This window comes from Lactuca virosa, chromosome 2 (assembly GCF_052849685.1).
Source record: "Lactuca virosa cultivar CGN04683 chromosome 2, Lactuca_virosa_CGN04683_v6, whole genome shotgun sequence".
NCBI lineage: Eukaryota > Viridiplantae > Streptophyta > Magnoliopsida > Asterales > Asteraceae > Lactuca > Lactuca virosa.
The window spans coordinates 212,338,442-212,366,385 of NC_136427.1; the positions used below are offsets into that span (position 1 = coordinate 212,338,442).

The window sequence follows — 27,944 nt, forward strand, 5'->3', positions numbered from 1 at the left end:
TAAATTATGCCAGTTAACTCCTCGAAATCAACACCTTGCCATATAATTATTGATTTTAGGGCTATTATACATTCATTAATTTGTTTATTTATTTATTAAATAAACGGGGTGTTACACTTCTATTCTCGCTCTCGTCTATTCCTTGCTGCATCCAATTCCAATTTGAACAATAATCACTACAAACCTAAACAAAAACTCAAAAAAATCACAAAACCATTTTTTTTCAGTATATGTGTTCAAAAGATCATTCGAAATTGCAAGAACCAAATATCCATGCTTAGTATCAGTGTACCCGTCCCAAAACCCAGATAATCTTTTATAAGTATTTGCACTTGATCCAAACTCTAATCATTTTCCCAATTTTCAGATCGATCACTTCCAACATTAACTTAATCGATGCAATATATTTAAATTAGTATCAAACTCGATTGTGAAACAGGCGTGTAAAGCAGATGAATTTGCTAAACCTAAGTACACATTGATGTGTTAAGGAACTGGGATCTGAATCTGAAGCGATGAGGTAGACGATACCCTCCCCCAATTAGTGACCACCACCCACCTTCTTGTCGGTCATGCATTTGCAAAACGAACACCTCCATCAGAGTTTCCATACAATCTGGTTCAAACCCACCTTACTGGCACGAGCGACTTGCTATTTTCCTTTTTCGAAGGTGTGCATTACGGGACTCTGTCGACATCACCTTCTCTACTGTCTTCTCCGGCGACGGTGGGGTTGTAGGAGATGAACATCAAAACACCGCCAGAAGATGTATGACACCGAGATGCAGGTGAATCTGTTGACGATTTCAAAAGGAAACGACGGATCTAAATCTCCATCGATGGAAGATGCTTGGGGGTGCCGAAGGGGCTTTTAGACAGAGAGATGGGGAGTTGTGGTGGTCAACTGAGTCTCTAAACAAATGTCGCAGATCCTATATTATACCATTTTGTTCTTGCCGGATATTGATGGTGGATGGGGATTATCGGTTTATTTGCAAATGGGCCATTGGAGAGAGAGAGAGAGAGAGAGGGAGAGAGAGAGAGAGAGAGAGAGAGAGAGAGGTGGGCCCTCTTATTTTTTTATTGTTTAAATAAATAAATAATTATTAGATATAAGAAAAATGAAAGAAAAATAGAAAATAAATACCCCAAAGGTATTAACGTCATTTCAGTTTACCGATGGTCCAAATCCGCAACGAAACTAGCTCTCAAAAAGACTACTAATCTAAAATTGTCAGAGTTTGGACTAAAACCCAAAAAGAAAAAATACAACAGGGACCATTTTTGCAATTTTTTCTAAAGATTATATCTCAGATATCGAAAAGGACCATTTATAAGGTTTTGTAATTTAGATTCATTTGTGTTTTCAAACTCGACAAGGTAGGGTAAACGACTGCACGTCACATGTCCAACTGTTGGTCAAAACATGGCATTGACTTTTTAACCAAAACAAAGAGAAGGAAGGATTATAGAAAAGAAAACCCGCCTTTTGGTTTTGGCTCTCAGTCGCTGGATCTTCTTCATAATCGATAACCCGTTGATCGAGCGCTTGCAGATCGTTACGCAGGTACTCTCATCCTCTATATCTAAATGATTCATTTTGTTTCTTCATGCTCAAAACCATGGATTTGGATATGATAAGGGGAATATAAGTTAGGGTTTTGTTTCTTCGTCGTATAAAAAATAATAACTATATCGAAAACGAATTGCATTTGTAGTCTTTTAGATCTGTTCGTAATTGTTGATATCATTTATTCTGTAACTGCCAGTGTTGTTGCAACGGTTGAGTCCAGGCGTTTGATTAATGGGATAAAAGCTTAATTCCATGATTTGTTGATTCACAATAACAAATTGGCGCTAAATTCGCGCATGAAATATTGTGAATCCATGATACATAATTTCAAATCAACCGCTATTCATTAATATTGTTGAAATCATCGAGTTAAGTATTTCAATTGATAAACTAATTAATTCATGCTAAAATGGGGATTTCATGGTCTGTTAATGGTGATTTGGGAGATACGAAATGTATGATTTCTGCCATATACAGATTTGGAAATGGAATCAGATACAGAACATAATCATAATGGCAGTAGCATGATGATCGAGCAGGATGTTCCACTTCCACATAGCAAGCAGATTGATCCATCAAAAGCTCGCTTTCCATACTGCATAGTATGGACACCACTCCCTGTTATTTCATGGCTCCTTCCTTTTGTTGGTCATGTTGGGATAGGCAAAGAGGATGGAGTCATCCTTGATTTTGCAGGTCCAAATTTCATCTGTGTAGATAACTTTGCATTTGGAGCTGTGTCTCGATATGTCCAAATCAACAAAGAAAAGGTAAACCATATTCTTCAGCTTTGATTCTTTCCAAGTCATTCATGATTTCATTCATCTTAGTTACTAATTTACAATCATCCCCTTGTAACTAACAGTGCTCCATCACTCCCAATCCTTCAACATCAACCATGTTCAGAAGTGAAGAAGAGTATAGACTAGTGGAATCAGGAAGAAACCAATACAACACATGTGGATGGGATGATGCCTTGAGAAAAAGCACACAAGAATACCAACATAAAACCTACAACATCTTTACTTGCAACTGTCACTCATTCGTGGCCAATAATCTAAATCGGTTGGAGTTCCAGGGTGGCAGGTGGAATGTGGTAAACTTGGCTGTATTGATCCTGTTGAAAGGTCAATGGGTGGATACAAAATCTATGGTTCGATCTTGTCTTCCATTCGTGTTCTTTTTCTTCATTGGAATCACCTTTGGAGGCGTAAGTTTTCTAACATTTTTGTCTTGTTTTGCATTTCTTGTTGTTGGATGGTTTCTTTGTGGTAGTTACTGTTTCAAAAGCTTCATACAGCTCTAGTGACTCTTTCATGTGGATCTTTTTACACATCTTAGTATTTGTTACATTTTTGGTATCCATGATTCTTGTATATAACAATTGGCTTTGATCACACAATTTTCATTCAATTATATATCACCATCAACTCAACTGCACAGAAACTTGAAATGAATGTTTACAACTTTAAAACCCCATGATCTTTACTAACTTATTGGAATCAGAATTTCTAATCTATGATTTAATTTGAATAAAAAGTAAAAACCCTGTAAAGAAACTGAAACTAGTCTAAATCGCCTTCCTTGCCTAAATAACAATTAGTGTTAATTAGTTTTTACCCATTTGTTTTGGGCGTTTAGGTTATACCATGTTAACCTTGACCCGTTGAAGTTGGAGTACAAACAGCTTCAACTGACAAGCGTTTCAATGTGTTTGGACACGGGTCTTGACCAAAGTTGGTGTTTGATATTGCAACTGCACATCTATCTTCTCCTATGCACCTCTGTAGAGTGTAGAACATAAATAAATTCCATTAGTCCCTGTACAAGTACAACCATCTATGCATGTAGTACAAGCCAACAAAATAGATTAGTAGTATGTACCTTGCTAATGACATCATACGATGTAGGAGCATGGCAAGTTCCTTGTTGGAATGAGCCACACGCTCCAACAGGAGTTCCAAAGCTTGCAAATTTAATGGAAGAGATTAACAAGCCAGGACTACACTGAAGATGAATCTTTGGACTATGAAATACTTGTGTTTGCCCATAGGTTTCATTACGCCAATTTTTTATGTTGGTGTGATATTCGACCACGTCAGCACACACACTTGTCATTGATCTTTTTGCCAGTAAAATCCCTGTGGGATCGCCCCCAAGTTCTTCAAAAAGCACCAACAGATTGCCTGTTGGTTTTAACCATGACCTAGGCACATGGTACCTGCATCATTACACAAGTGCAAATACAATACCAACTTTAATATCTTTAAACTTATGTTATTGAAGTTTGATATCAAAGCATAAACTTAAGCGAATTAGATGATGATCTATGAGTCTGTATCAGTATGTATGTACCATCGTTGGGTTGGTCGACCACAGCCAACTTGACACTTAGAAGGGCGATAAGATCCGGTATAATGACACTGTTGGCAATTACCAGTGGCATAAGCGGTCCAATATCGTCCAATGCTTTGACCATTGACCCACACTTGACCTTTTCCCATGCTACTCATATCCAGGGCCAATGGCTCTTCGCCATCTGGCTCATTGAAGTAAGCCTGAAAACATTCAATACAGTTAATTGTGTTAGGGTAGGGTTGTCACCACATCTCACTGGTTCGGGTTCATTTTCATCGTACCTTGTGCCACGTCAGCGGTTGATTGTTTTGGGTGATGAGTGAACCCTGCACCCATTCAACCGAAGAAGGCATACGGTTGGTGGAGACAACATTCATGGCTTCACCCTTCAAACCAATCCGGTAAGACCATTTTGTATGGGTCAAGTCCAGTTTCCCGTGGTCAAGACCGTATAGAACCACCGGACCTAGGACTCCAGTCTCCCAACTTTCATAATGTCCCCCGATATTCTTTCAAATTTCAAAAACAAAATATTCATGTTAGGTTAGAGTTTGGAATTATCACGATAAAGAGACACAAGAAGAAACAAACCGATAGTCCCATGGCTACACTAAGCAACGCGATTTTGTTCCTTCCAGAAAGGAGTCTGATCTTCTCCCTGTAACTGATTCTCCTATCTTCACGTGTTCCAAAAATCGAACCAGAAAGTTTTCCGTTTATGAAAACATGAAGAGCATGCCCGCTTGACTCTACCAACAGTCTCGGATGCTCCCCGTTATACAAGAATGACTCAGTAGGCGCAACATCGATACTGTAAGTGTAAGATCACAAGTTTAAGTCATCAACACTCTACTGTCTCTTTGCAAAATATTTATATTTAAAAAAAAAAAAATACAAGGACAGAAGTCTTACGTGGTTGTATACCAGAGATAATCACTAGAATCTCTAGTGACATTTACTTGGTCCAAAAGACTAAACGAAGTGAAAGCAGAGTCCACATCACTAGTCGTTAAATCTTCACTAAATGTCTCCCATGAAAACATTTGGGAATTCGCACGTAACATCGTTAATCGTGTTGATTGAACTCCAATCTGCAAAATTCCATACACATTACATTAAAAACAAAACATGCCAAGATGAAGATGTCCTCCTGCATAAGTGGCCTAGTGATAAGAATATAGGAGAGGTTTCATGTTAAAAACATGCCAAGATTAGTGAAACAGTAAATGAGCAACATACTTACTTTGGCGGTATTGAAGACCATATTGAGACAATCAGGAAGAATGCTGATGGACCATGCTGGTAGGTTATGATGCCTCTGATTGAACATTACTCGTGAACCATTATTTGTGTCATAGTTTGAGAGAAAAGCCGAACAGTGTCCTAATTTCGAATAGAATACATGTGCCTGAAAATTGGTAAATCATTAATTTAGTACAAAATTTTTCGATTCCCTTGTATTTTTGTCTAAAATTTAAGCTCGAGATAAGATAAGAACCTACCTGTTGACGGGGTCCTAAAGAGACGATAATAGGATCGGAAGCAACCAAACCCGGTTCACATTGCTTGATTGCTTTGTGAAGCTCCGCCAAATGCCCGTATTTCGGTTGTCTAATCAATCCTATAAACAAAGATTCATTCTTTTAAGGTCAAAAATGACAAGAGTCAAAAAAAAAAAAAGTATTGATATAATACCATATTCATCAATGGGAGCATCGTAATCGTAACTAGTAGTGACAAAAGGACCTCCAGCAGTGCGACCAAAGTTGGTACCTCCATGGTACTGTATTCAGGTATTTTATTTTAGACAAAAGATTTCAAATTTAAAGAATGGTCAAACTCAAACTCTGAAATTATAAGAAAAGACAAACCATGTAGTAATTGACAAACGATCCTCCCTTTTGTATGAATCGTGCAACAGCAAATGCGATATCTTGAACAGGCCTCCTATAACTTGGCCCACCAAATTCTGTAAACCTGTAACAAAATGTTTACGTTTTATTTTATAAAAGATAAAAATCGGATTAATTGAATGATTGGGTAAGTTACCACATACCATCCGGTCCATGCCTCTGTCCAAATTTTGGGTTTGTAAGGCTTGTTGGGGGTAAAAGCGTCGCAATAGAAACCATTACATGTGTTTATCTATCCAAATAGTTAAAATTACTAAGTTTTTTTAAAAAAGATTAGTGTATACGGGTCGGGTCGGATGGAGCTTACAATAGAATCTGGAGCATCATCTTGTTTACACATGGTCCAAGGGACACCTGTACGTAATCCAACGGCCATTTCTGCAGCCCAAGTTATGTAGTTATGTCCAAATGCACCATATCTCGTGTCTAGAGACCCGTACTCATTCTCAATCTGTAATGTAATAAATAATCAATGGAAATCCATGGTCATGCTTTCCTTTACTTGCTTGTACATTGTGTTGCAAAAAGTGTACCACAACACAAAACCTCAAATCTACAACTTTTACTACATAAAATAATACAACGTGTGTATATTGGAGTCGAGAAATAACTAAAAACAAAAATGATTTAAAATTACGAATTTACCTGTGAGAGTATAATTGGGCCTCCTTGAGATTCATACAAGTTTTCACTTTTCATCAACTTCACAATTTTCTCAGTGAACCTCTTCATTGCCCACTGCAAATATTCAAATAAAATTAAAATTTATATTTATATATCATAACATAATAAAAAGATATGAAATATTCATTTACCATTTTACCTTAAATGGCTCGTTATCTGTTCTGAAACTAATACCAGGAATATACTTGAGCCAAACGGGGAGTCCTCTGCACAAATTATGACTTGTTTTGGTTAAGAAAAAATAAAAGAAAATTATTGTGAATTATGAATATCATTTTGTTAAAGAAAAATAATCGAAAAATACCCAAAATTCCATTCAGCACAAACGTAAGGCCCAATTCTGAGATGAGCATAAAGGCCTGCATTTTGCACTGTCTTTAAGAACCTCACTAAATCGTATCTTCCTTCGAAATCATACTGAGTTTTTTTTTCATCACAAAATAAAATATAAATCACATCACAAACGGTAAATAAGTATCAGTCACCAATCATCTTCTAAGAATACATAAGTAAATCACATTCGAAGATTATCACTATAAACGCTACAAATTTTATTGAAATAGAAATTACTTTTTAAACGACAAACATAATTATAATAATGCATAAACTTTATTAGCATTGAATGGTAAACATATAAGTAGAAGATTTAAAGACTAATTAAGCACCAAGTTATATCAGATATATCACATGATATAATCACAGTTGGAAAGTATGGTAGTTGTGTGACAAAATGCATGGGGTAAGTTAGATGGGGATGGGTCCCTTTCATTCATACACGAAATATGCGTTTTTAATTATTCAAACTTGGTATCTTTAAACTATTATTAAAATAGTTGTATTAACTAAAAAAGAAACTCAAATTGTATTTTTATTGGATTCTAGCTTTAAAAGAATTATTTTAATTGGAAAAATCTAAAAAAAAAACAATGTATCCGATTTTGATTCCTAAAATACATGCATTTAAAATTTCAAATCAATGCTATTGGACTACAAATAATTTGAATTTGGTATAATTTTTTTTAAGAGGGAAAGGAAAGGAAAGGAAAGGAAGAGAGAAATTATGATTACAACGCCAGGAGCAGGCTCATGAACGTTCCAAAACACGTAAGTTTCGATTACATCCAATCCTCCTTCTTTAGCCTTCATTATAATATCTTCCCACATCTGCGATTCAAAAACACAAACAAATCCAATCTCATCAAAATTCACAACGAAATCGAATCAAAATTAGGACTAATTTGAGATTACAACACCTCAGGAGTACTTCTGGGATAATGTATCGAACCAGATATCAATATTCTTCTTCGACCATTGATAACAATGGCTTTTCCATCATACGTCACGACGCACTGGATGCATTGGCAACTTAATTGAACAGCAATCAGAAACAATAAAATACTTCTCGAAATCGATGAGGTTTCCATGTTATGATTTTGATTTTAGAGTGAAATTGAAAGCAGAATTGTGTATATGAAAATGAAATGGAGAGTGGAGTGGTTGGGGGAGTGCAAGAGTGAGTGGGGATGAGAATGGAAGCAGAAAAGGGGGGGAAATAAATATTGGATGGGGAGCAATCTTCTTGCTGCTGAGACGTTTACTTATATATACTATATATATAATCACACTCACACATAGTAAGCGTGAATGTGTACGTGTTTTTATTTTATAATAATCGGATTATTTGTAGTTTTGTTTGTTGTAGATAAAGTAACAAACTATCGACTAAATTTATATTTTTGGTCTCTGAGTTTGTTCAAAATTGAAATTTTGATCCTAAATAGTTTCATCTTGCAATTTGATGACTGTTTCCAGTTGTTGTAACAATATGGTCCATGAGTTTGTTCAAAAACTGCAGTTTTTGTGACTACAGGGACCAAAATTGTTACAACACTCGAAATAGGCACCAAAACTGCAAAAGAAACTATTTGGGACCAAAACTGTAAATCATGGACCAAAAGTGTAATTTAGTCTAAAATTTATTACTAGAATCATGTAATGCTACTGATGGATCGATCAAACTACAAAATTAAATTGAAGGCCTTTGAAGAAAATAATATTATTGTAGTTATTTTGATGACGAAATCTTAAATGTTTTCTATTTATTAAGTAAAGAAAAAGCTGAAAATGTTCAAAAATATTCATTTGTGCCTTTACTAGTTTATAATCATGTTAATTAACTGTTATTATAAACAAGTCACTAAATAACCTACTTGAAACAGTTTTAAAACTACACTTTACCTCAAACTTCTATAATTAATTTGGTTATTAGTATATTAAGTGGTCATAGATGGTTAAAAAAACCATTAGAAGTTTATTAATAATCAACCACCATCACTCTCAATGATAACTATTAATGAGTAAAGATGCAGAAGTTAAACAACTGTGTAATTAAACCAATCATGTGATTATGTAATGTAGATACGAAATACAACATACCAACAACATTTTTCTCATCTCATTAAAGCTTGCAAGCTACAACATGTGCATAAAACCTTGTACATTGAACAGGGTTTTAAAAACTTGTTGATGATGCGAATCTTGGTTACATTTTTTAGTTGTGAAAAGAGCATGTGATAACTGGTTGTACTGTTAGAGGTTTTGCAGCTGTCTTTAACTTCAGTCAACCTTATGCCACGTGATTTCCTCTGCTCCTCGTTTTCCTTTTCTCTTTTTCTCCTTCACAACCAAAAACTATTTGAGTAACTGAATATTATTAAACAACTTGACGTTTAATCTTCTTGGTAATTTTAGTGTCTTGAATCATTTGGTATAACGGAAATAAATTGTTAATAGAAACTAATACTATGAGGTATTACAAGTTAGAAGGCGTGAAATGCATACTTATATATAAAGCGAGATTAAACCTGAAACGATAAAATATAGGGGTTAAGGGGCAGTACCTCTTGCGGGCTCCAAGTGACAGAGCCCCTAGTGGTAGTTCTGCTAAGGCAAATTGTTGCTACTGAGAGACTGAATCTGCAGCTGAAGCTACTAACGAGGCTCTTTCCTTGCTTCAACAGTCCGCACTTTCCAATTTCCAAGGTTATTGTCAAGGATGTCGAGTCATAGAATGTTCACCAATCCGTAGCCGATGCTTCTATGTTTAGGATTACTTATTTAAAACAACTCATGTTTTTTAATAAATTGTTTATTAGCTTATTTGATGTCAAATCGATGTTTCAAAAAAATATTTTGATTAAATTATCCAGTACGTAAATGTAATAAGCTAATAAATTGTTTTTAGTGTTTGGCAAATTATGCTTGTATGTATAATAATGAAATAATCTATAAAAAAATTCTTAAATATATCAATATGTAAGTAAAAAGTAACTTATTGAAACCCCTTTATTTAAGTCAAGCTTATAAATATTCATTTCCAAACATTTAAACTAGGGGTGAGCAAAAACCGCACCGCAACTAAAATTAACCGCATAAACCGCAACCGATTAACCGCAACCGCAATAAAAACCGACGGTGAGGTTTTTTGTTTTTCAAAAACCTAAAATTTGTGGTGCGGTGCGGTTATTAGTTTTCAAAAACCGCAAAAAAATCGCACCGCACTGCATATATTATATACAAATTTTTTATTAATTATTAATATATTGAATATTAAAAATAAGACAAGTTTCATAGATGAAAGAATGATAAAATTCTAGAAGACAAAAGTGTTGGTTTTTTCTTATGTTTAACTTTGGAAAATGGTGAAATTTGACAATTTTAAGATATTTATTGTTAATTACTAGTGATTTAATGTTTTTAACATATTAGTTGGTAATTTAAGTTAATTGTCTTATACCTAATGGTTTTTTATTATTACAATTAATATGTTTAAACTCTTAAAACTGTTTGAACTCTAAAGTGCGGTTAAAAATCACACAAAATAATTGTACCAAATCTATGCGGTTAATAACCGAAGCACAAAAAAAAAACCGCACCGCAAAAAATAACAGCCTAACCGCACCGCAAAAATAACTGCACCAAGCGGTTTTGAAAATGGATTAACCGCATTTGCGGTTAGTGGTGATGCTTTTTCCAATAATCGTACCGAACCGCACCACGCTCACCCCTAATTCCCTCCATATTACAGGTCACAAACTCCAATAAATCAATGACCACTTCAAATAAGACTCCCAAACACGACGGACTACTTCCAAAAATGGTTATAACTTCCATATAGCCATTAATAACTTCCAAAAACTGATTTTTGTTGTTCTTATCTACTTTGTGGGTATACGTAGAAGTCATATATCATATTTTGGACTCCAGTAAAATTAAACAATTCTCATACCTCTCAGTATCTAGACTTTCGACTTATGCGAAAAATGATAATGAATTTGATTGCATTTCTTAAATTGAATTTTGTGATATTGGGGTAGTAAATAGACGAAATATTAATCAAGAAGAGTAACTTTACACAATTAAGCAAAATATTTGTATTCTGTTGATTTCGTACCTTATTTTTCTAACAAAATTTGCTAAGATTTTAGATAAGACAATGTAAAATGTTCTTATATTTTCCTTAAAGAAATAATAATATAATAAACAAAGACATTTTATTAAAAATCACTAATACTAGTAGTGGACCATATCGATAAGACCCTCACTCCGACACAAATAATCTCACCTTGAATCTGCGCCGAACAACCACAAGAACGCATCCATTGTAACATCCCAAAATACGAGCCAAAAAAAAATTTCATTTTTGAAACATATACTTAGCAAACATTAGAAATAAAACATTCACTGATCATATCATTTCATAAAAATGTCGTGTGTCCGGAAACCATTTTATAAAAACATAATAATGTCAGAGTACAAATCCCAGAATAACTCATGATGCGGAAATCAATGTGTGTGTATGATGTGCCGCTACCGCGCCAGCTCTTTCCCCTTCGACGAAGAGGTACTTGAAAACAAAACTATAAACTGTAAGCACAAAGTTTAGTGAGTTCCCCCATCATACCACCTACCATACAGTTACATAACATACATATATTGTCCGGCATATCTGGGTGCCCGACCTACCCCTTCGGTCCTCCCGACCGGATACTGTCTAGCATATGTGGGAGCTGGCCCCCCCCTTCGGTCCTCTCGACCGGGTTCTGACTAGCATATCTGGGTGCTGGTCTCCCCTTCGGTCCTCTCGACCGGGTACTGTCTAACATATCTGGGAGCTGGCCTCCCCTTCGGTCCTCTCGACCGGGTACTGACTAGCATATCTGGGTGCTGGTCTCCCCTTCGGTCCTCTCGACCGGGTACTGGGGACTATTTCACCCCCTTACTACTACCACATAACACATTTATCACATAATCTATCTAGCATGGCTGGGCACGACCGCCCCTTCCACCCTATTGGCCGGTAATCTGGGGACTATCTCCCCCTACAGTCACTAGTACATAGCATCATGTCATTTTAGCACATAAACATATCACAGGTAGTAACAACCCTAGATGAATATCACAGAGACAATCATCTATCATGCAACTCCTACTGGTGGGCCGGCATTGTGGCCGTAGACCCACCGCTACTGGAAGGTAACTCACCTCAAAGTGACTGCTAATCTGCGTGGGAACTGACTGACTTCTGCTGCTGCTGCTCCGGAAATCCTCCGGCTATAATTCCCACAAAAACACTCAGTCAAATACTGCTAACCGCCCTCAGGGTAAAATGACCATTTACCCCTAACTAAACCAAGAGTCAAAATCAAAGTCAACTTCCAGTTGACCCGACTCGCCGAGTTGGCTTGCCAACTCGCCGAGTCCCTATCCACTCGATTGACCATAATCTCGTCTCTACTCGTCGAGTTAGGCATTGACTCGACGAGTTCCCTTCTAAACCGATGACCACTAGTCCTTCATCCTACTCGTCGAGTTGTATGAACAACTCGCCGAGTCTGTTCTTGAGGCTCGCCGAGTCAGGGCATTGACTCGCCGAGTTCCTCCATGAGTGAGTCTGGCTTCCGACTCACTGAGTCACCCCCCCCCATGACTCACGACTCCACTCAGCAACACGAAAAGGGGAAAACTCGAGGACTCGCGACTCGACTCGCCGAGTCCGATGAACGACTCGCCGAGTCGGCCACATGCCACTAATATATACTCGATTTTGCTTGGATCCAGCTCATTCCATACGTAGATCTAGGTTCCTAGGGCTTGATTAACACGTAAAGTTTCCAACTTTACGTGTAAATAAACACCAATGAAGGTTTTAGGGCTCAAAATGCACTAAAAGAGTAGATCTAGGGCTTTCATGCAATATGGCTTCATAAAGGCAGTGGATCCGAGCTCCTAGAGCTCAATCATGCCTAGATCTAAAGGTTGATCGGCTTATCACAGACCCTAGTTCATACCCAAGCTTGGAAATGGCTCAAGAAGGACTTTAATGGAGCTCTAAGGGACTATAAGCATGAGAACAGAGGGAAACTGAGTTATACCTCAAGGAAATCTCTGAAATAACACCAAGATGCCTGGCCTCCTTCCTCTCCTCTTGATCTACTCTCCTTTCTCTCTCAAAGTCTTCAAGAAATCACACCAAGCACTTCAATTTCACAAGGAACGATGTTAGAACGATATAGGGGGCTCTGAGGGTGAATGGGGGCGAGCTTGGGGCGCATAAGGTTGGTTTAAATAGGGTGCAAACCCTTGGAATTAGGGTTTCACCAGACAGCGGGGACTCGCCGAGTCCAGAATATGGACTCGCCGAGTCGCCAACTTAAACGTGTTCCATGTCCCGGCTCTACTCGGCGAGTCGGGCCTACAACTCGCCGAGTCCAAGGCTAAAAATGCAAAATACTTAGATAAATTTACATACCAGGAACCAGGTGCTACAAATCTCCCCCACTTATTTTAGACTTCGTCCTCGAAGTCTGCTGCTCGGTCCTGAAACAGCTCGGGGTAATGCTCTATCATTTCTTCCACCGGCTCCCAAGTCCACTCTGAACCCTTTCGGTGCTGCCATTGCACCTTCACTAATTCCACCCTCTTGTTCCTCAGATCCTTCGACTTCCGGTCGAGGATTGCGACTGGGCGCTCAATGTAATTCAGGCTGTCGTCAACCTGGATATCCTCTAACGGCACCACCGCTGAATCATCCACTAGGCACTTCCGCAGCTGGGAGACATGGAAGGTGTTGTGGATCTGACTGAGCTCGGCTGGCAGATCCAACCTATATGCCACCTTGCCCACCCGGGCCAGAACCCTGAAGGGTCCAATGTACCTGGGGCCCAATTTGCCCCGTTTCCTGAATCGGATGACACCCTTCCATGGTGACACCTTCAGGAGGACCATATCCCCGACCTGGAACTCCTGGTCTGATCGGCGCTTGTCAGCATAACTTTTCTGCCGACTCTGTGCAGTCTGAAGCCTGCTCCGAACCTGCTGGATCCTCTCGGTCGTCTTGAGCACCACTTCGGTGCTCCCCATGACCCTCTGGCCTACCTCACCCCAGCATATCGGGGTCCTGCACCTCCTCCCGTACAACATCTCGAAGGGAGGTCGGTCGATACTCACGTGGTAGCTGTTGTTGTACGAAAACTCAGCTAGAGGAAGATAGGTATCCCAGCTACCACCGAAGTCTAGTACGCACGCCCACAACATATCCTCCAGAGTCTGGATGGTCCGCTCACTCTGACCATCGGTCTGCGGGTGAAAAGCGGTGCTAAAATGTAGACGAGTACCCAGCTCGTCATGGAACTTCTTCCAAAACCTGGAAGTAAACCGTACATCTCTGTCTGAAATCACGGAGACTGGCACTCCGTGCCGCGCCACCACCTCTCGGATGTAGATTTTGGCCAACTTCTCTGCCGAGATACTCTCCTGGATCTGTATGAAGTGAGCGCTCTTGGTCAACCGATCCATGATGACCCATATAGAATCCACTCCCCGTGCGGTCCTGGGAAGCTTGGTGATAAAATCCATCGTGATGTCTTCCCATTTCCATAGCGGGATATCCAACGGCTGCATCTTGCCGTGTGGCCTCTGGTGCTCGGCCTTGACCTTCCTACAGGTCAAGCACCGCTCAACATACCATGCTACATCCCGCTTCATGCAGGGCCACCAATAGTCTAGACGAAGTTCTCTATACATCTTCGTTGCCCCGGGATGAATGGAGAATCGGGATTTGTGCGCCTCCTCCATCAGAACCTGACGCACACCCCCGTGATACGGTACCCACACCCTACGGTGTAGTGTCAATAACCCTCGACTATCATAGTCGAAGGAGGAAACCTGTCCCACAATCCGCTCGCTCTTCCGATGTTCCTCCTTCATAGCCTCCTGCTGAGCCTCCCGGATCCGCTCCAAAAGCGGAGTCACCACTGTCATCCTCAGACAGATATCCCTGATCGGTGCCGCCTTGCGGCTAAGTGCATCGGCCACCACGTTGGCCTTTCCCGGATGGTAAAGGATCTCGCAGTCGTAATCCTTTACCACGTCCAACCACCGACGCTGCCTCATGTTCAGATTCGGCTGATCCATGAGGTACCTCAAGCTCTTGTGGTCCGTGTAAATCGTACATCGAACCCCATAGAGGTAATGTCGCCATATCTTGAGGGCGAACACAACAGCCCCCAACTCCAAATCATGCGTCGGGTAGTTCGCCTCGTGAGGCTTCAGCTGCCTCGACGCGTAGGCGATGACGTGCCCTCTCTGCATCAATACTGCGCCCAAACCTGAGATGGACGCATCGCAGTACACAACAAAATCCTCCATGCCCTCTGGCAGGGCTAAGATTGGTGCCTCGCACAATCTCTGCCTCAGTGTCTCGAACGCTGCCTGCTGCTCAGGGCCCCAACGAAAGACCACAGCCTTCCTCGTTAGCCTGGTCAGGGGTAATGCTATCTTGGAGAAATCCTGGATGAATCTCCGATAGTAGCCAGCTAATCCCAGGAAACTCCGAATCTCAGATGGAGACTTCGGAACCTCCCATCTCATCACGGCCTCTACCTTGGCCGGATCTACCGAAATCCCGTTCTGGTTGACAAGGTGCCCAAGAAACTGCACCTCGCGCAACCAGAAATCACACTTGGAGAACTTGGCGTACAAGTTCTCCCTCCTCAAGGTCTCTAGAACCTCTCGCAGATGCTCCTCATGCTCCTCCTGCGTCTTGGAGTAAACCAAGATATCATCAATAAACACTATCACAGACCGGTCTAACATCAATCTGCACACGCGGTTCATGAGGTCCATGAACGCGTCAGGAGCATTGGTGAGCCCGAAAGGCATCACCACAAACTCATAGTGGCCATAACGCGTCCGAAACGCCGTCTTCTGCACATCCTCCTCCCTAACCCTCATCTGATGATACCCTGAACGCAAATCTATCTTGGAGAACCAAGATGCTCCCTGAAGCTGGTTAAAGAGGTCGTCAATCCTCGGGAGTGGGTAACGGTTCTTCACCGTTACCTTGTTCAGCTCCCTATAGTCTATACACATACGATGCGACCCATCCTTCTTCTTCACAAACAGAATCGGGGCTCCCCAGGGTGAACTGCTCGGTCGAATGAAACCCTTATCTAACAACTCCTGAATTTGTGTAGACAACTCCTGCATCTCAGGAGGAGCCAACCGATACGGTGCCTTGGCTATCGGAGCCGCACTAGGGACTAGGTCGATCCTGAACTCCACCTGTCGCTCCGGAGGTATCCCTGGCAACTTCTCGGGGAATACATCCGCGAATTCTCGTACTACGGGCACATCGCTCACCGTCGCCCTACCCGCCTCCCGGGTATCCATAACATACGCGACATAACCTGCGCAACCCTGCTGAAGGTAACGCCTAGCTCTCGCTGCTGAACATAAGGCCGGTCCTCGCTGTGGCCTCTCGCCCTGAATCACCAGCTCTCCCCCACTTGGGGTCCTGATCCGCACCAACTGCTGCGCGCAGTCGATCACTGCCCCATTAGGTCTGAGCCAATCCATGCCTATAATCACCTTGTTCCCACGCAATGGAATGGGAACCAAGTCTACCAAGTAGCGCTCATCAAATAACCTCAGCACACAATCTCGGAAGACCTCAGATGCTCGCACTGATCGGTTGTCCGCAATCTCGACCTCTAGAGGGCAATCCAACATACCCGACGACTCAGAAAACTTCTTGCTAAGCGCAAGAGAAACGAATGATCGGGTAGCGCCCGAATCAAATAGTACCTGTACTGGGATACCGTTCACATGGAACGATCCTAAACAGAGCACATATCAATAACATAAACGTCATAAAAATAAACCAGAGGGAAAGAATCATACCCGTCACTACATCGGGTGCAGCGCGTGCCTCCTCGGTAGTCAGCTGAAATGCCCGACTCCTCACCACTGGAGCCTCTGCCTTGCCCTGCCGGCCATCGGTAATCCGCAGGGTCGCTGGAGCTGGCGCCTTTACTGGCGCTGCTGCTATCAACTGGGGGCAATTGGCCTTCTTGTGGCCCCTCTGGTTGCAGTGGAAACACAGCAACTCTGACGTCTGTAACACAGGTGCAGGGGCGGTACAATCCCTGCTGAAGTGCCCTAACTTGCCGCACTTGTAGCAGCCTGACGATCCCAACTTGCACGCTCCCTCGTGCGTCTTGCCGCATTTCCTGCAGCGGCCCCGTCCCTGTTGGCCTTTCGGCCCCGCATCTGGTCCCTTGGGCTTCTTCCCCGAAGCCCCCATAACATGCCCCTCTTCCGTCTTTCTCTTCCGAATGTGCTCCAGGTCTATCTCCCTCTCCCTTGCCCTAGCAACCATAGAGTCTAGGGTAGGGCAAGCTGAAAAACTGACATGCTCCCGAATGTCAGCTCGTAGCATGTCATGATAGCGGGTCCTCCTCATATCCTTATCACCCGCGTACTGGGGCACCAGTAACGCTCTCTCCCGGAACTTGGCGGTGATCTCCGCCACAGTCTCCGTCGTCTGTCTCATATCTAGGAACTCCCTGGCCAGCTGCTGAAGCTCGACAGCCGGCGCAAACTCTGCCCTGAACCTGGTCACGAAGTCCGACCAGGTCATAGCCTCGACAGCCGAGGCTCCCAACGAGTCACCAACGGATTCCCACCAATCCCTAGCTCGATCTCTCAAACATCCTGCTGTAAATCTCACCTTCGACCCCTCGGGGCAGAAGCTAGTCAACTGTGCAGACTCAATGTCTGCAATCCATCGTCTGGCAGCTATGGGGTCCTTCGCCCCGTGAAAATCCGGCGCACCACTGGCCCGAAAGTCCTTGAAGGACAGTGTGCGAGATCCTGACTGGCGAGATGCCATGTCGCTCTTGAATGCCCTGAGGCGATCCTCCATCAACTCCACTATCCATTCCTTGATCGACCCGAAGATAATGGGAGTCGAATCAAGGATGCCTCTGGTGATCTCTGACGCGATGAACTCGCGTAGCCTCTCGTCTATTGGCTCGGAACCTGATCCCGAACCCGATCCCTCTCCTGAACTGCCAACTGCTGGCCTCGAGTGTAGTACCACCATTCTGCAATACATAACGACAACTGTCAGTGGTACTGATACATCTAAAGGGATCACGTCTACTGCAAGGTTCCTGGTCTCGCCTCAGCCTCCCTTAATTCAAGTACGGATCCTCTGCTTTCAGTAGTACGGGCCCATACTACCTTCCACATCTATCCGTACTTTCCTCAAGAACTGCCTCGACTCCACCAAGTCCCTACTACTACTGTTGATCTCATGCTAATCTCATCCTAGGCTCGCCCTAGGAAGTCGCCAACCCACTCTCCGCCCTCAGCTGCATAAGAAGTCCCTGCTTTCTTCCCCTAACTAGCTTGCGAATACTATTACATATTACTCAGACTAGATAATTCTTCGAATGAGGGATCCTACCCTACAACGGTTGGACTCAAACAAGAGCTGCGAAATAGGGCTAGACCCAACCCTCTGAAATTATTTAGTCCTTGCAATATGTATATTAACATATTCGTTTACTAGTTAGTGAAAGACAACTAGAACTCCTAAAAGCACATAGCAAGCAGCATTCGGACATTGAGTACACATAATCAAGTATGTACTACTCTGGCTATCATATCGACTGATCTGTACTAGCATACACTGCTAAGCTCATACTATCAGGCATAACCTAAACAGGCTATCCTACTACTGTCTACTCGGTACTAGCATGCAATTCTCATAAAGCCGGAACACATAAAGCAGGCACATAAGGCATCATTCCTAGATCCTTAGTCCTATTCTAGCATGCTGTTCTACTGAAACTGAAACTGATAATCATAACATAAACTTGTATGGGTACTTTGGGGAAAACTTACTTGAGCTCGGCCGGTCGCGCACATCACACACCTCGTTCTTTCTCGAAACTCTTTTACCCAGTCTTTAGAAAATCGTTTCTTTATAAAAATCTTTTAATCCCTCGATTTGAGTCCAGACATCCCCTGAAGGTGTGTTCGAATCCCTCAAACCAGGGCTCTGATACCAACTTGTAACATCCCAAAATACGAGCCAAAAAAAATTTCATTTTTGAAACATATACTTAGCAAACATTAGAAATAAAACATTCACTGATCATATCATTTCATAAAAATGTCGCGTGTCCGGAAACCATTTTATAAAAACATAATAATGTCAGAGTACAAATCCCAGAATAACTCATGATGCGGAAATCAATGTGTGTGTATGATGTGCCGCTACCGCGCCAACTCTTTCCCTTCGACGAAGAGGTACCTGAAAACAAAACTATAAACTGTAAGCACAAAGCTTAGTGAGTTCCCCCATCATACCACCTACCATACAGTTACATAACATACATATATTGTCCGGCATATCTGGGTGCCCGACCTACCCCTTCGGTCCTCCCGACCGGATATTGTCTAGCATATCTGGGAGCTGCCCCCCCCCCCCTTCGGTCCTCTCGACCGGGTTCTGACTAGCATATCTGGGTGCTGGTCTCCCCTTCGGTCCTCTCGACCGGGTACTGTCTAACATATCTGGGAGCTGGCCTCCCCTTCGGTCCTCTCGACCGGGTACTGACTAGCATATCTGGGTGCTGGTCTCCCCTTCGGTCCTCTCGACCGGGTACTGGGGACTATTTCACCCCCTTACTACTACCACATAACACATTTATCACATAATCTATCTAGCATGGCTGGGCACGACCGCCCCTTCGACCCTATTGGCCGGTAATCTGGGGACTATCTCCCCCTACAGTCACTAGTACATAGCATCATGCCATTTTAGCACATAAACATATCACAGGTAGTAACAACCCTAGATAAATATCACAGAGACAATCATCTATCATGCAACTCCTACTGGTGGGCCGGCATTGTGGCCGTAGACCCACCGCTACTGGAAGGTAACTCACCTCAAAGTGGCTGCTAATCTGTGTGGGAACTGACTGACTTCTGCTGCTGCTGCTCCGGAAATCCTCCGGCTATAATTCCCACAAAAACACTCAGTCAAATACTGCTAACCGCCCTCAGGGTAAAATGACCATTTACCCCTAACTAAACCAAGAGTCAAAATCAAAGTCAACTTCCAGTTGACCCGACTCGCCGAGTTGGCTTGCCAACTCGCCGAGTCCCTATCCACTCGATTGACCATAATCTCGTCTCTACTCGTCGAGTTAGGCATTGACTCGACGAGTTCCCTTCTAAACCGATGACCACTAGTCCTTCATCCTACTCGCCGAGTTGTATGAACAACTCGCCGAGTCTGTTCTTGAGGCTCGCCGAGTCAGGGCATTGACCCGCCGAGTTCCTCCATGAGTGAGTCTGGCTTCCGACTCACTGAGTCACCCCTCCCCCCATGACTCACGACTCCACTCAGCAACACGAAAAGGGGAAAACTCGAGGACTCGCGACTCGACTCGCCGAGTCCGATGAACGACTCGCCGAGTCGGCCACATGCCACTAATATATACTCGATTTTGCTTGGATCCAGCTCATTCCATACGTAGATCTAGGTTCCTAGGGCTTGATTAACACGTAAAGTTTCCAACTTTACGTGTAAATAAACACCAATGAAGGTTTTAGGGCTCAAAATGCATTAAAAGAGTAGATCTAGGGCTTTCATGCAATATGGCTTCATAAAGGCAGTGGATCCGAGCTCCTAGAGCTCAATCATGCCTAGATCTAAAGTTTGATCGGCTTATCACAGACCCTAGTTCATACCCAAGCTTGGAAATGGCTCAAGAAGGACTTTAATGGAGCTCTAAGGGACTATAAGCATGAGAACAGAGGGAAACTGAGTTATACCTCAAGGAAATCTCTGAAATAACACCAAGATGCCTGGCCTCCTTCCTCTCCTCTTGATCTACTCTCCTTTCTCTCTCAAAGTCTTCAAGAAATCACACCAAGCACTTCAATTTCACAAGGAACGATGTTAGAACGATATAGGGGGCTCTGAGGGTGAATGGGGGCGAGCTTGGGGCGCATAAGGTTGGTTTAAATAGGGTGCAAACCCTTGGAATTAGGGTTTCACCAGACAGCGGGGACTCGCCGAGTCCAGAATATGGACTCGCCGAGTCGCCAACTTAAACGTGTTCCATGTCCCGGCTCTACTCGGCGAGTCGGGCCTACAACTCGCCGAGTCCAAGGCTAAAAATGCAAAATACTTAGATAAATTTACATACCAGGAACCAGGTGCTACAAATCTCCCCCACTTATTTTAGACTTCGTCCTCGAAGTCTGCTGCTCGGTCCTGAAACAGCTCGGGGTAATGCTCCATCATTTCTTCCACCGGCTCCCAAGTCCACTCTGAACCCTAGCCGAGTCCAAGGCTAAAAATTCAAAATACTTAGATAAATTTACATACCAGGAACCAGGTGCTACAAATCTCCCCCACTTATTTTAGACTTCGTCCTCGAAGTCTGCTGCTCGGTCCTGAAACAGCTCGGGGTAATGCTCCATCATTTCTTCCACCGGCTCCCAAGTCCACTCGGACGACCCGCTGTTGCAGTGTTGTCGTTCTCCAGTCGAAGATCGCGAACCCTAGCCGCCACCCCCACTGTTGGGGGCTGTTGAAGACGATGAGCCGCTGCCGCCAAGCATCGCCGCCGACCACCATGGTGTGGCTGTGTGTGTGTTTATGTTTGGGTTAAACATTGTAATTGTAATTAGCGTTAGTTAATAATGAAAATAATCAAAACCACCACCGTAAGGTGGTGACCGCCGCCGTGAGCCGCCATTGACCACCACTACCCGAGGTGGTAGTGGGTGGTGCCCCACAAGCAAACCCTAATCGACCTAGCAAAACCCTAATGGGCTTAAGGATTAGTTTTGGGCCTATTGGGCCATGTTTGGGGTGAAAAACCCTAATTAGGGTTTAGAAAACCCTAATTGTGAGTAATTGGGCCTTAGACTTATTTGGACCCACTTTGGGCCTTGGGGATTGGATGGTGTATCAAGCCCAACTACACCATATGATTTATCTAGTAGAGAGATGGACTTAATGGATTAAGTCCTTAATGGGTTAAGTAAGAAACACTTAACCTTAGTTATCATTTTATGTGAAACCCTAATTTCACTTGGGCTTTGTGTTGGGCCATCCAAGAACAAGCAAATGGACTATAATAATTTAATGGGCTTTAGGGTAAGGTCCATAAGAGGGTGTGGGCCCAATTTGGAAAATTGGGCCATAGATGGGCCATAGTTTGGGCCTAGATGGTTGTATGATATTGGGCCCTTAGAATGAGACATGTTGGACTGGACTGAACAGTTGGGCCTTAAGAGAAGTCCATGTAGAGGTTTGGGCCCAATTTGGAAAGTTGGGCCATATGTTGGGCTTTGATCCCTAGTTGACTTTGGGCCTATGGATTGGGCCTTGGGCTTGGGTAAGCCAAGCTAGGGATAATGTAGTAATTATCCAAAGTATGTATTTATAGTTATGTGTTAGAACCCAATTATTAATTGGGTGTTATTTTGGTGTTGACAGTTCGGGAATCTGTCATCCAGCAGCTAGGGTTGAGTCTGCGGGACTTCAGCAGTATGAGATTGTGTCTACGGGACTTCAGCAGTGTGAGGTGAGTCCTCTTCCAGTAGGAACGGGTCTAAGGCACCAAGGCCGGCCCGTATATGTGTGATACGTTAGTAGTTGAGTGTGGGCGGGGCCCGTATCTCATTATTATCTGAGTACAGATATCAGTCAGATTATTGGATTGCTATACTTGTTGTCTGTGTGATGCTTGTATATGTTGCTAGGAATGCGAGTGTGGGCGGGGCCCGAATCTCATAGTAGCTGAGTGTGGGCAAGGCTCGTATCTCATAGATAACTGATATGGTATATATTTATATGCTAGTGATATTTTTTGTTCGTTTAGAGCTTATATGTATTTTCATGACTAGTGAGTGTGGGCGGGGCCCGTATCTCATAGTAGTTGAGTGTGGGCGGGGCCCGTATCTCTTATTAGACGAGTGTGGGCGGGGCCCGTATCTCATAGCCGTACTTAATTATGATATATGTCTGTGTGATACTTGTATGTTTTGGCATAACAGTTGAGTGTGGGCGGGGCCCGTATCTCACAGTAGTCGAGTGTGGGCGGGGCCCGTATCTCGAAGTAGCTGAGTGTGGGCGGGGCCTGTATCTCAGAGATAGAGGAGTGTGGGCGGGGCCCGTATCTCCTAGTTTGCGGAGTGTGGGCGGGGCCCGTATCTCCCAGTTAGCGGAGTGTAGGCGAGGCCCGTATCTCCACGAGTGTGGGCGGGGCCCGTATCTCCTAGTTGCATGCTATGTGTAGATGGTATGTGGTAGATTGGAAGACTCACTAAGCTTCGTGCTTATGGTTTTCAGTTTTGGTTTCAGGTACTCGGTTTTCAAAAGAGGAGCTCGGGAAGATTGCAGTTCACACACCATTTGTTTAACCTGGGATGTTTATACTCTGATATATTTTGATATGTGACTGTGATACATGACTTATGATTTTATATGATGAAGATATTTATGATTTTATTAATGGTTTAAAAACGAAATTTTTGGACTGTATTTTTGGGATGTTTCAAACACTATAAATATCTCATCAGTGTCGGAAAGTAACATTTCACTCCCATATTCTCTTTACTTTTCACATACACTATATTGAGTAATACACCCCTAACTTAGGTGTTAGAGCGCAATCCCAAGACACACATCTATATTACGGTTGACCCTAGGTTTCTTTGTGTGATCAATAGGTCTTGGAGCAAAAACAAGAAGACTCACACCCTTTAGGGATGTGTAAATTAACCAAAGAACTGAATGACAATAAACAACAACTTAAAACGCCATGAAACAAAATAAACGCGACTCATTAAACTTATAATTTCAAAAAAAAAAGGTTTTGAGGCTACTACTTCAACGGAAAGAATGAAAACAAAGGCATTTCAATTACCGATGAGTGAAATTGAATTCATCTAAATATTCAATTGACTTCAAATTGAAAGATTTAAGCAGTTAAAGAGAATGTGGATTTAGAGGTTATCCACATCTTAAATTTTATTAGTGGCCTAACTTTCCCTTCTGGTTCGTAGTTGCGATAATTACAAACGAGAGAGAGAGAGAGAGAGAGAGAGGATGGATAACGAACATGTTATTGGAGGAGAGATGATTGTAGAATGGTCTCCTATATGGTTGTATGTCTGTCTATGATTATGTAATGGGTGAATGTGGAGAAGTGATCACTTGAAGAGGTTGAAAGCGGAGTCATGTCAACTGTGGGAAAGCTCGTGTGCGATTTATGAGGTGGTCAGAACAAAACCATAAAAAACTTGTAAATAAAGACTTATAGTGATTTAAACTAAAAGCAGCTAAAATCGGACGAACCTTATTTAACAGGAAGTTATCCACTGACCTTCATCCATCTCCATTCATCTCCCTATTCTAATAACTGAATCATTTTTGCCACATGACATCTCCTTTATCCATTTTTCCATTTTGTATCAAAGTTAAATTACTATTTTATCTTTTATCATTATTAATTTAAATCCAATAAAATATATTCACCTAAATTTCGACATCTTAATTTTGGATAACGATTATTTCTAGGAATGCATATTGTCACCTTAATTTTAGAAACATATTAATTCATGGAAATTTAAAAATGCCATGAAAATTCAATCTTTATGCTAACACTAAAAACATATTTTTTTAAAATTCAATTACAAAACATATTTATCCATAAGAAACTTAAATTACGTTATTACCCCCAATCTTTATGCCCTCCGGTTTTTCTATTCCACTAGCATAAAATTCTTTTTTTACCTTTCACCCTTAAAATTTGCATCAATTACGTTTTAACAATAAATCAAATCATTAAATGATAAGTAATTTTACTACATTACCGTTATTTTTAATTTATCGTATAACAATGATATTTTCATAATTTATTGTGTTTTTTTCACTTTACTCAAAGTTATATTGCATTGTATAAAATCATAATTTTATCAAATGTCTACAAATTCAGAGGAATATCGGATATTCAAAACAATGTATTTATATTAATTTAACTAATCATTATAAAATTTATAAACAAAACTTTTATCTTTGTAATGTAATAATTTTTATAAATCTTTGATTTTTCATTACCACTTTAAATTATCAATAATGTTTTTATTTTTAACCATGGTTTCCATGGATTTTAACCTAGTAAATATATAATATATAAAAGTGTTTTCCATTAATCATGGGTATTATTATAAATTTGTATTACTAAAATTTTCATTTTTAAATATGTAATTTTATGGTTTTAAATTAAAAGTTAAAAGTAGTTAATTCTAGGATATTTTTCCAATATACTATTTGATAGACTATGAAATTTAAAAGAAAAAAACAAATATAAAACATAAAACATGTAAAATAAAATTAAATCAATTTAAATATTTTTCCATTAATTGACGTAAATCTTTGCTGTAATCAAGGCGATGACACAGTGAATGCGAATCAGAGATCAAGATCAAGATTTGCAAGAATTAGTTAATTAATTAACTAATGTAGTCATCCTGAGATTATATTAATAAGTTGACAAATTTCAAATTTAATAATTAAAAATGTTTTAAATCTTAGAATAATTATCAAAGTCATCAGCACTTTAAAGCACTGTTACGCGTCTATAAAATTTAAAATAAATTATTTCATCATATTAATACTTGAAACTGAAAAGCATGTAATTACTAATTAGTAATTGAATATTTAAAATATAACGCCTTCACAACATTTTAATTGATACTTGCGTATTTAAAGAGTATACATCAATAATGATAAGGTAGTAATATCATTGTTCTGCCATGAAATTTATAGTACTTTCAAAAATTCAAAATATTTATGTCAAAAATAAATAGAGTACAAATAATACATAATACAATTAGATTCAAACAAAACGCAATCTTAGTGAAATAAAGCGTGTATTTTCATTTTTCGTATCATAAAAAATAAATATACAAACCATGGAATTTATGTAGAACAATAAGTTTTCCTAATTGTTTGTATTGTTTCCGACTTTACTTATTTAGTATTTTATGTCAATGTGGGGCTAGTCCACTTGGTAGAGGTGGAAGCCTTTTAGATTAAGGTCTCGGGTTTAAACTCCGGCGTAGATGAATTAACTAATTTGGTGAATTTAACTTTCAATCACTAACCAGCCGATTCAAAAAAAAAAATTGTTTAGTTCTTCTATAAAAATAAATAATAAGATTGGTTTTGTGATGTTCGGTCATCTTTTAGGTTTTAATCTTTCATTTTATAAATTTAAGCTTATTTTGACATATTAGCTGAAAAGTTAGCTGGTAGCTGAAAAGTTAGTTGATAGCTGAAAATTTAATTGGTAGCTAAAAAACTAAATATTAGCTACAAAAACTAAACGGTAATTGATAAAAAATAACATCGAATAAAAATTAGTTGATAAGTTAGCCGAAAAGTGTAAAATAACATATAATGGTATGTATAAAAATATGGTTATTTTAATTAATAAAGAGGATATATAGGAGAATTTTAAAAAAACTCTATAAAATAGTTGAAAATTTATTATGAGTAGCTTTTTAAAAAGCTATCTTATAAGCTAGTTTATCTACTACTTTTTAGTTTGTCAAACATGTCAACTTAAAAAAACTTCAAAAATAAACTACCTTATAAGTTAGATCAGTGTCGTGCCAAACATAACATAAGTTATGTCTTGCCTTGTCAATTGTTATATGATAAATTTAGGGTTGTTTGATAATTATTGATTAAATTGAGTCAAATCATGTTGAATAAAAGTCTGGCTAAGTCAAACACAACTTTAAATCTAATCGAGTAAGAGACATTGGGTATTTCTAAATACACAAATCAATTTCCAAATATACGAATAAATTGATTGACTGATATATGTCAGTTACTAAATTTGACCATTTTAAATATATTATACTGTATTAAATTTCTCTTGCGGTTCCAATTCACAACGTGCTACTTTTTAATTTACTGCCCTTACATTTATATTAATTTTCAAATCAAACCTTATACTTATTTAAAATTCTAGTTTATATATATATATATATATATATATATATATATATATATATATATATATATATATATATATATATATAGAGAGAGAGAGAGAGAGAGAGAGAGAGAGAGACAGACAGAGACAGAGAGAGATACGTAAGTTCTATTGAAACAAAAAAGATTGTGAAAGTAGGAATCATCCTCAGCCAATAATTTATATGCATATATAGATCAAACGCCTCCCATCTACCAGCAACCACCACCACCGCTACCAACCACCACCACCACTGTCACCGCCACTACCACATCTATCACCGTCATCGTCATCAACACATCTACCACCTACAAACACTGCCACTCACTACTAGAAAAAAGGCTTTCCTTGACAGACATTGTCTGTCGTAAATGCCTATACATGACAGACAAATGTCTGTCATTGAAAGCCATGTCATAAAGGATAATGACAGACATTTGGCATGTCATAAAATTTACGACAGACCTTTATGACCCACAATTAAGACATACATACACGACACACGTTTTCGACATACATTTACGATTGACTTTGTATGTCGTAATTCGTAACATTCTTGTAATTATGACAGACATTTATGACATTCTATACGACATGATATTTGACATAGTTTTACGACATATTTTGTATGTCATGGTGTGTATATATATATATATATATATATATATATATATATTCTAAATTTGTACCAAATATTAAACAAACTAAATTACGCATTTAATGTCTAATAATGCAAAATAAGATATCATACATATACAAAAGTACATTCCATTACACTAACCGTAATGTCAAAAGGTTCTCTAACAATTTTGGTTTTCGTTTGAAGTTTTTGTAAGGTTTTGGTTTCGTCGAAATCACTGATTCCAATTCTGTCGTAATCACTGATTCTGGTTCCACTATCAACCACCATAATATTAAACTATTTTGTTATCATATTAGCGGTGTTTAATAACTTTGTTATGATATTAGTCATATTTTATTTTTTTAAGT

The 27,944-nt window shown here is 40.2% G+C and overlaps 2 protein-coding genes across 3 annotated transcripts; one reads left to right on the top strand and one right to left on the bottom strand.

Annotated features, from left to right (window-relative positions):
* The first annotated feature begins 1,376 nt into the window (after positions 1 to 1,376).
* On the top strand, positions 1,377 to 2,986 carry LOC145160148 (protein RTE1-HOMOLOG-like). 2 transcript variants are annotated; one of them, XM_079079258.1, is made up of 3 exons: positions 1,377 to 1,567; positions 1,770 to 2,343; positions 2,439 to 2,986. In XM_079079258.1, exons 2-3 carry the CDS (start codon positions 2,059 to 2,061, stop codon positions 2,877 to 2,879), a joined length of 726 nt encoding a protein of 241 aa, XP_078935384.1. In that variant the 5' UTR covers positions 1,377 to 1,567; positions 1,770 to 2,058; the 3' UTR covers positions 2,880 to 2,986. The 2 variants fall into 2 exon arrangements, with proteins under 2 accessions (XP_078935384.1, XP_078935383.1); XM_079079257.1 differs by having other exon boundaries at positions 1,378 to 1,567; positions 2,051 to 2,343.
* Positions 2,987 to 2,996: 10 nt separating this feature from the next.
* Positions 2,997 to 8,091, bottom strand: LOC145160147 (beta-galactosidase 3-like). The gene is made up of 17 exons (XM_079079256.1): positions 7,782 to 8,091; positions 7,597 to 7,692; positions 6,833 to 6,945; positions 6,668 to 6,734; positions 6,490 to 6,582; positions 6,152 to 6,295; positions 5,988 to 6,076; positions 5,803 to 5,908; positions 5,627 to 5,714; positions 5,434 to 5,552; positions 5,175 to 5,339; positions 4,844 to 5,022; positions 4,523 to 4,742; positions 4,213 to 4,440; positions 3,929 to 4,131; positions 3,458 to 3,794; positions 2,997 to 3,357 (listed from the first exon to the last, which is right to left on the bottom strand). The coding sequence occupies exons 1-17, from the start codon at positions 7,950 to 7,952 to the stop codon at positions 3,226 to 3,228; spliced, it is 2,550 nt and encodes an 849-aa protein (XP_078935382.1). The 5' UTR covers positions 7,953 to 8,091; the 3' UTR covers positions 2,997 to 3,225.
* Between the last annotated feature and the right edge of the window lie 19,853 nt (positions 8,092 to 27,944).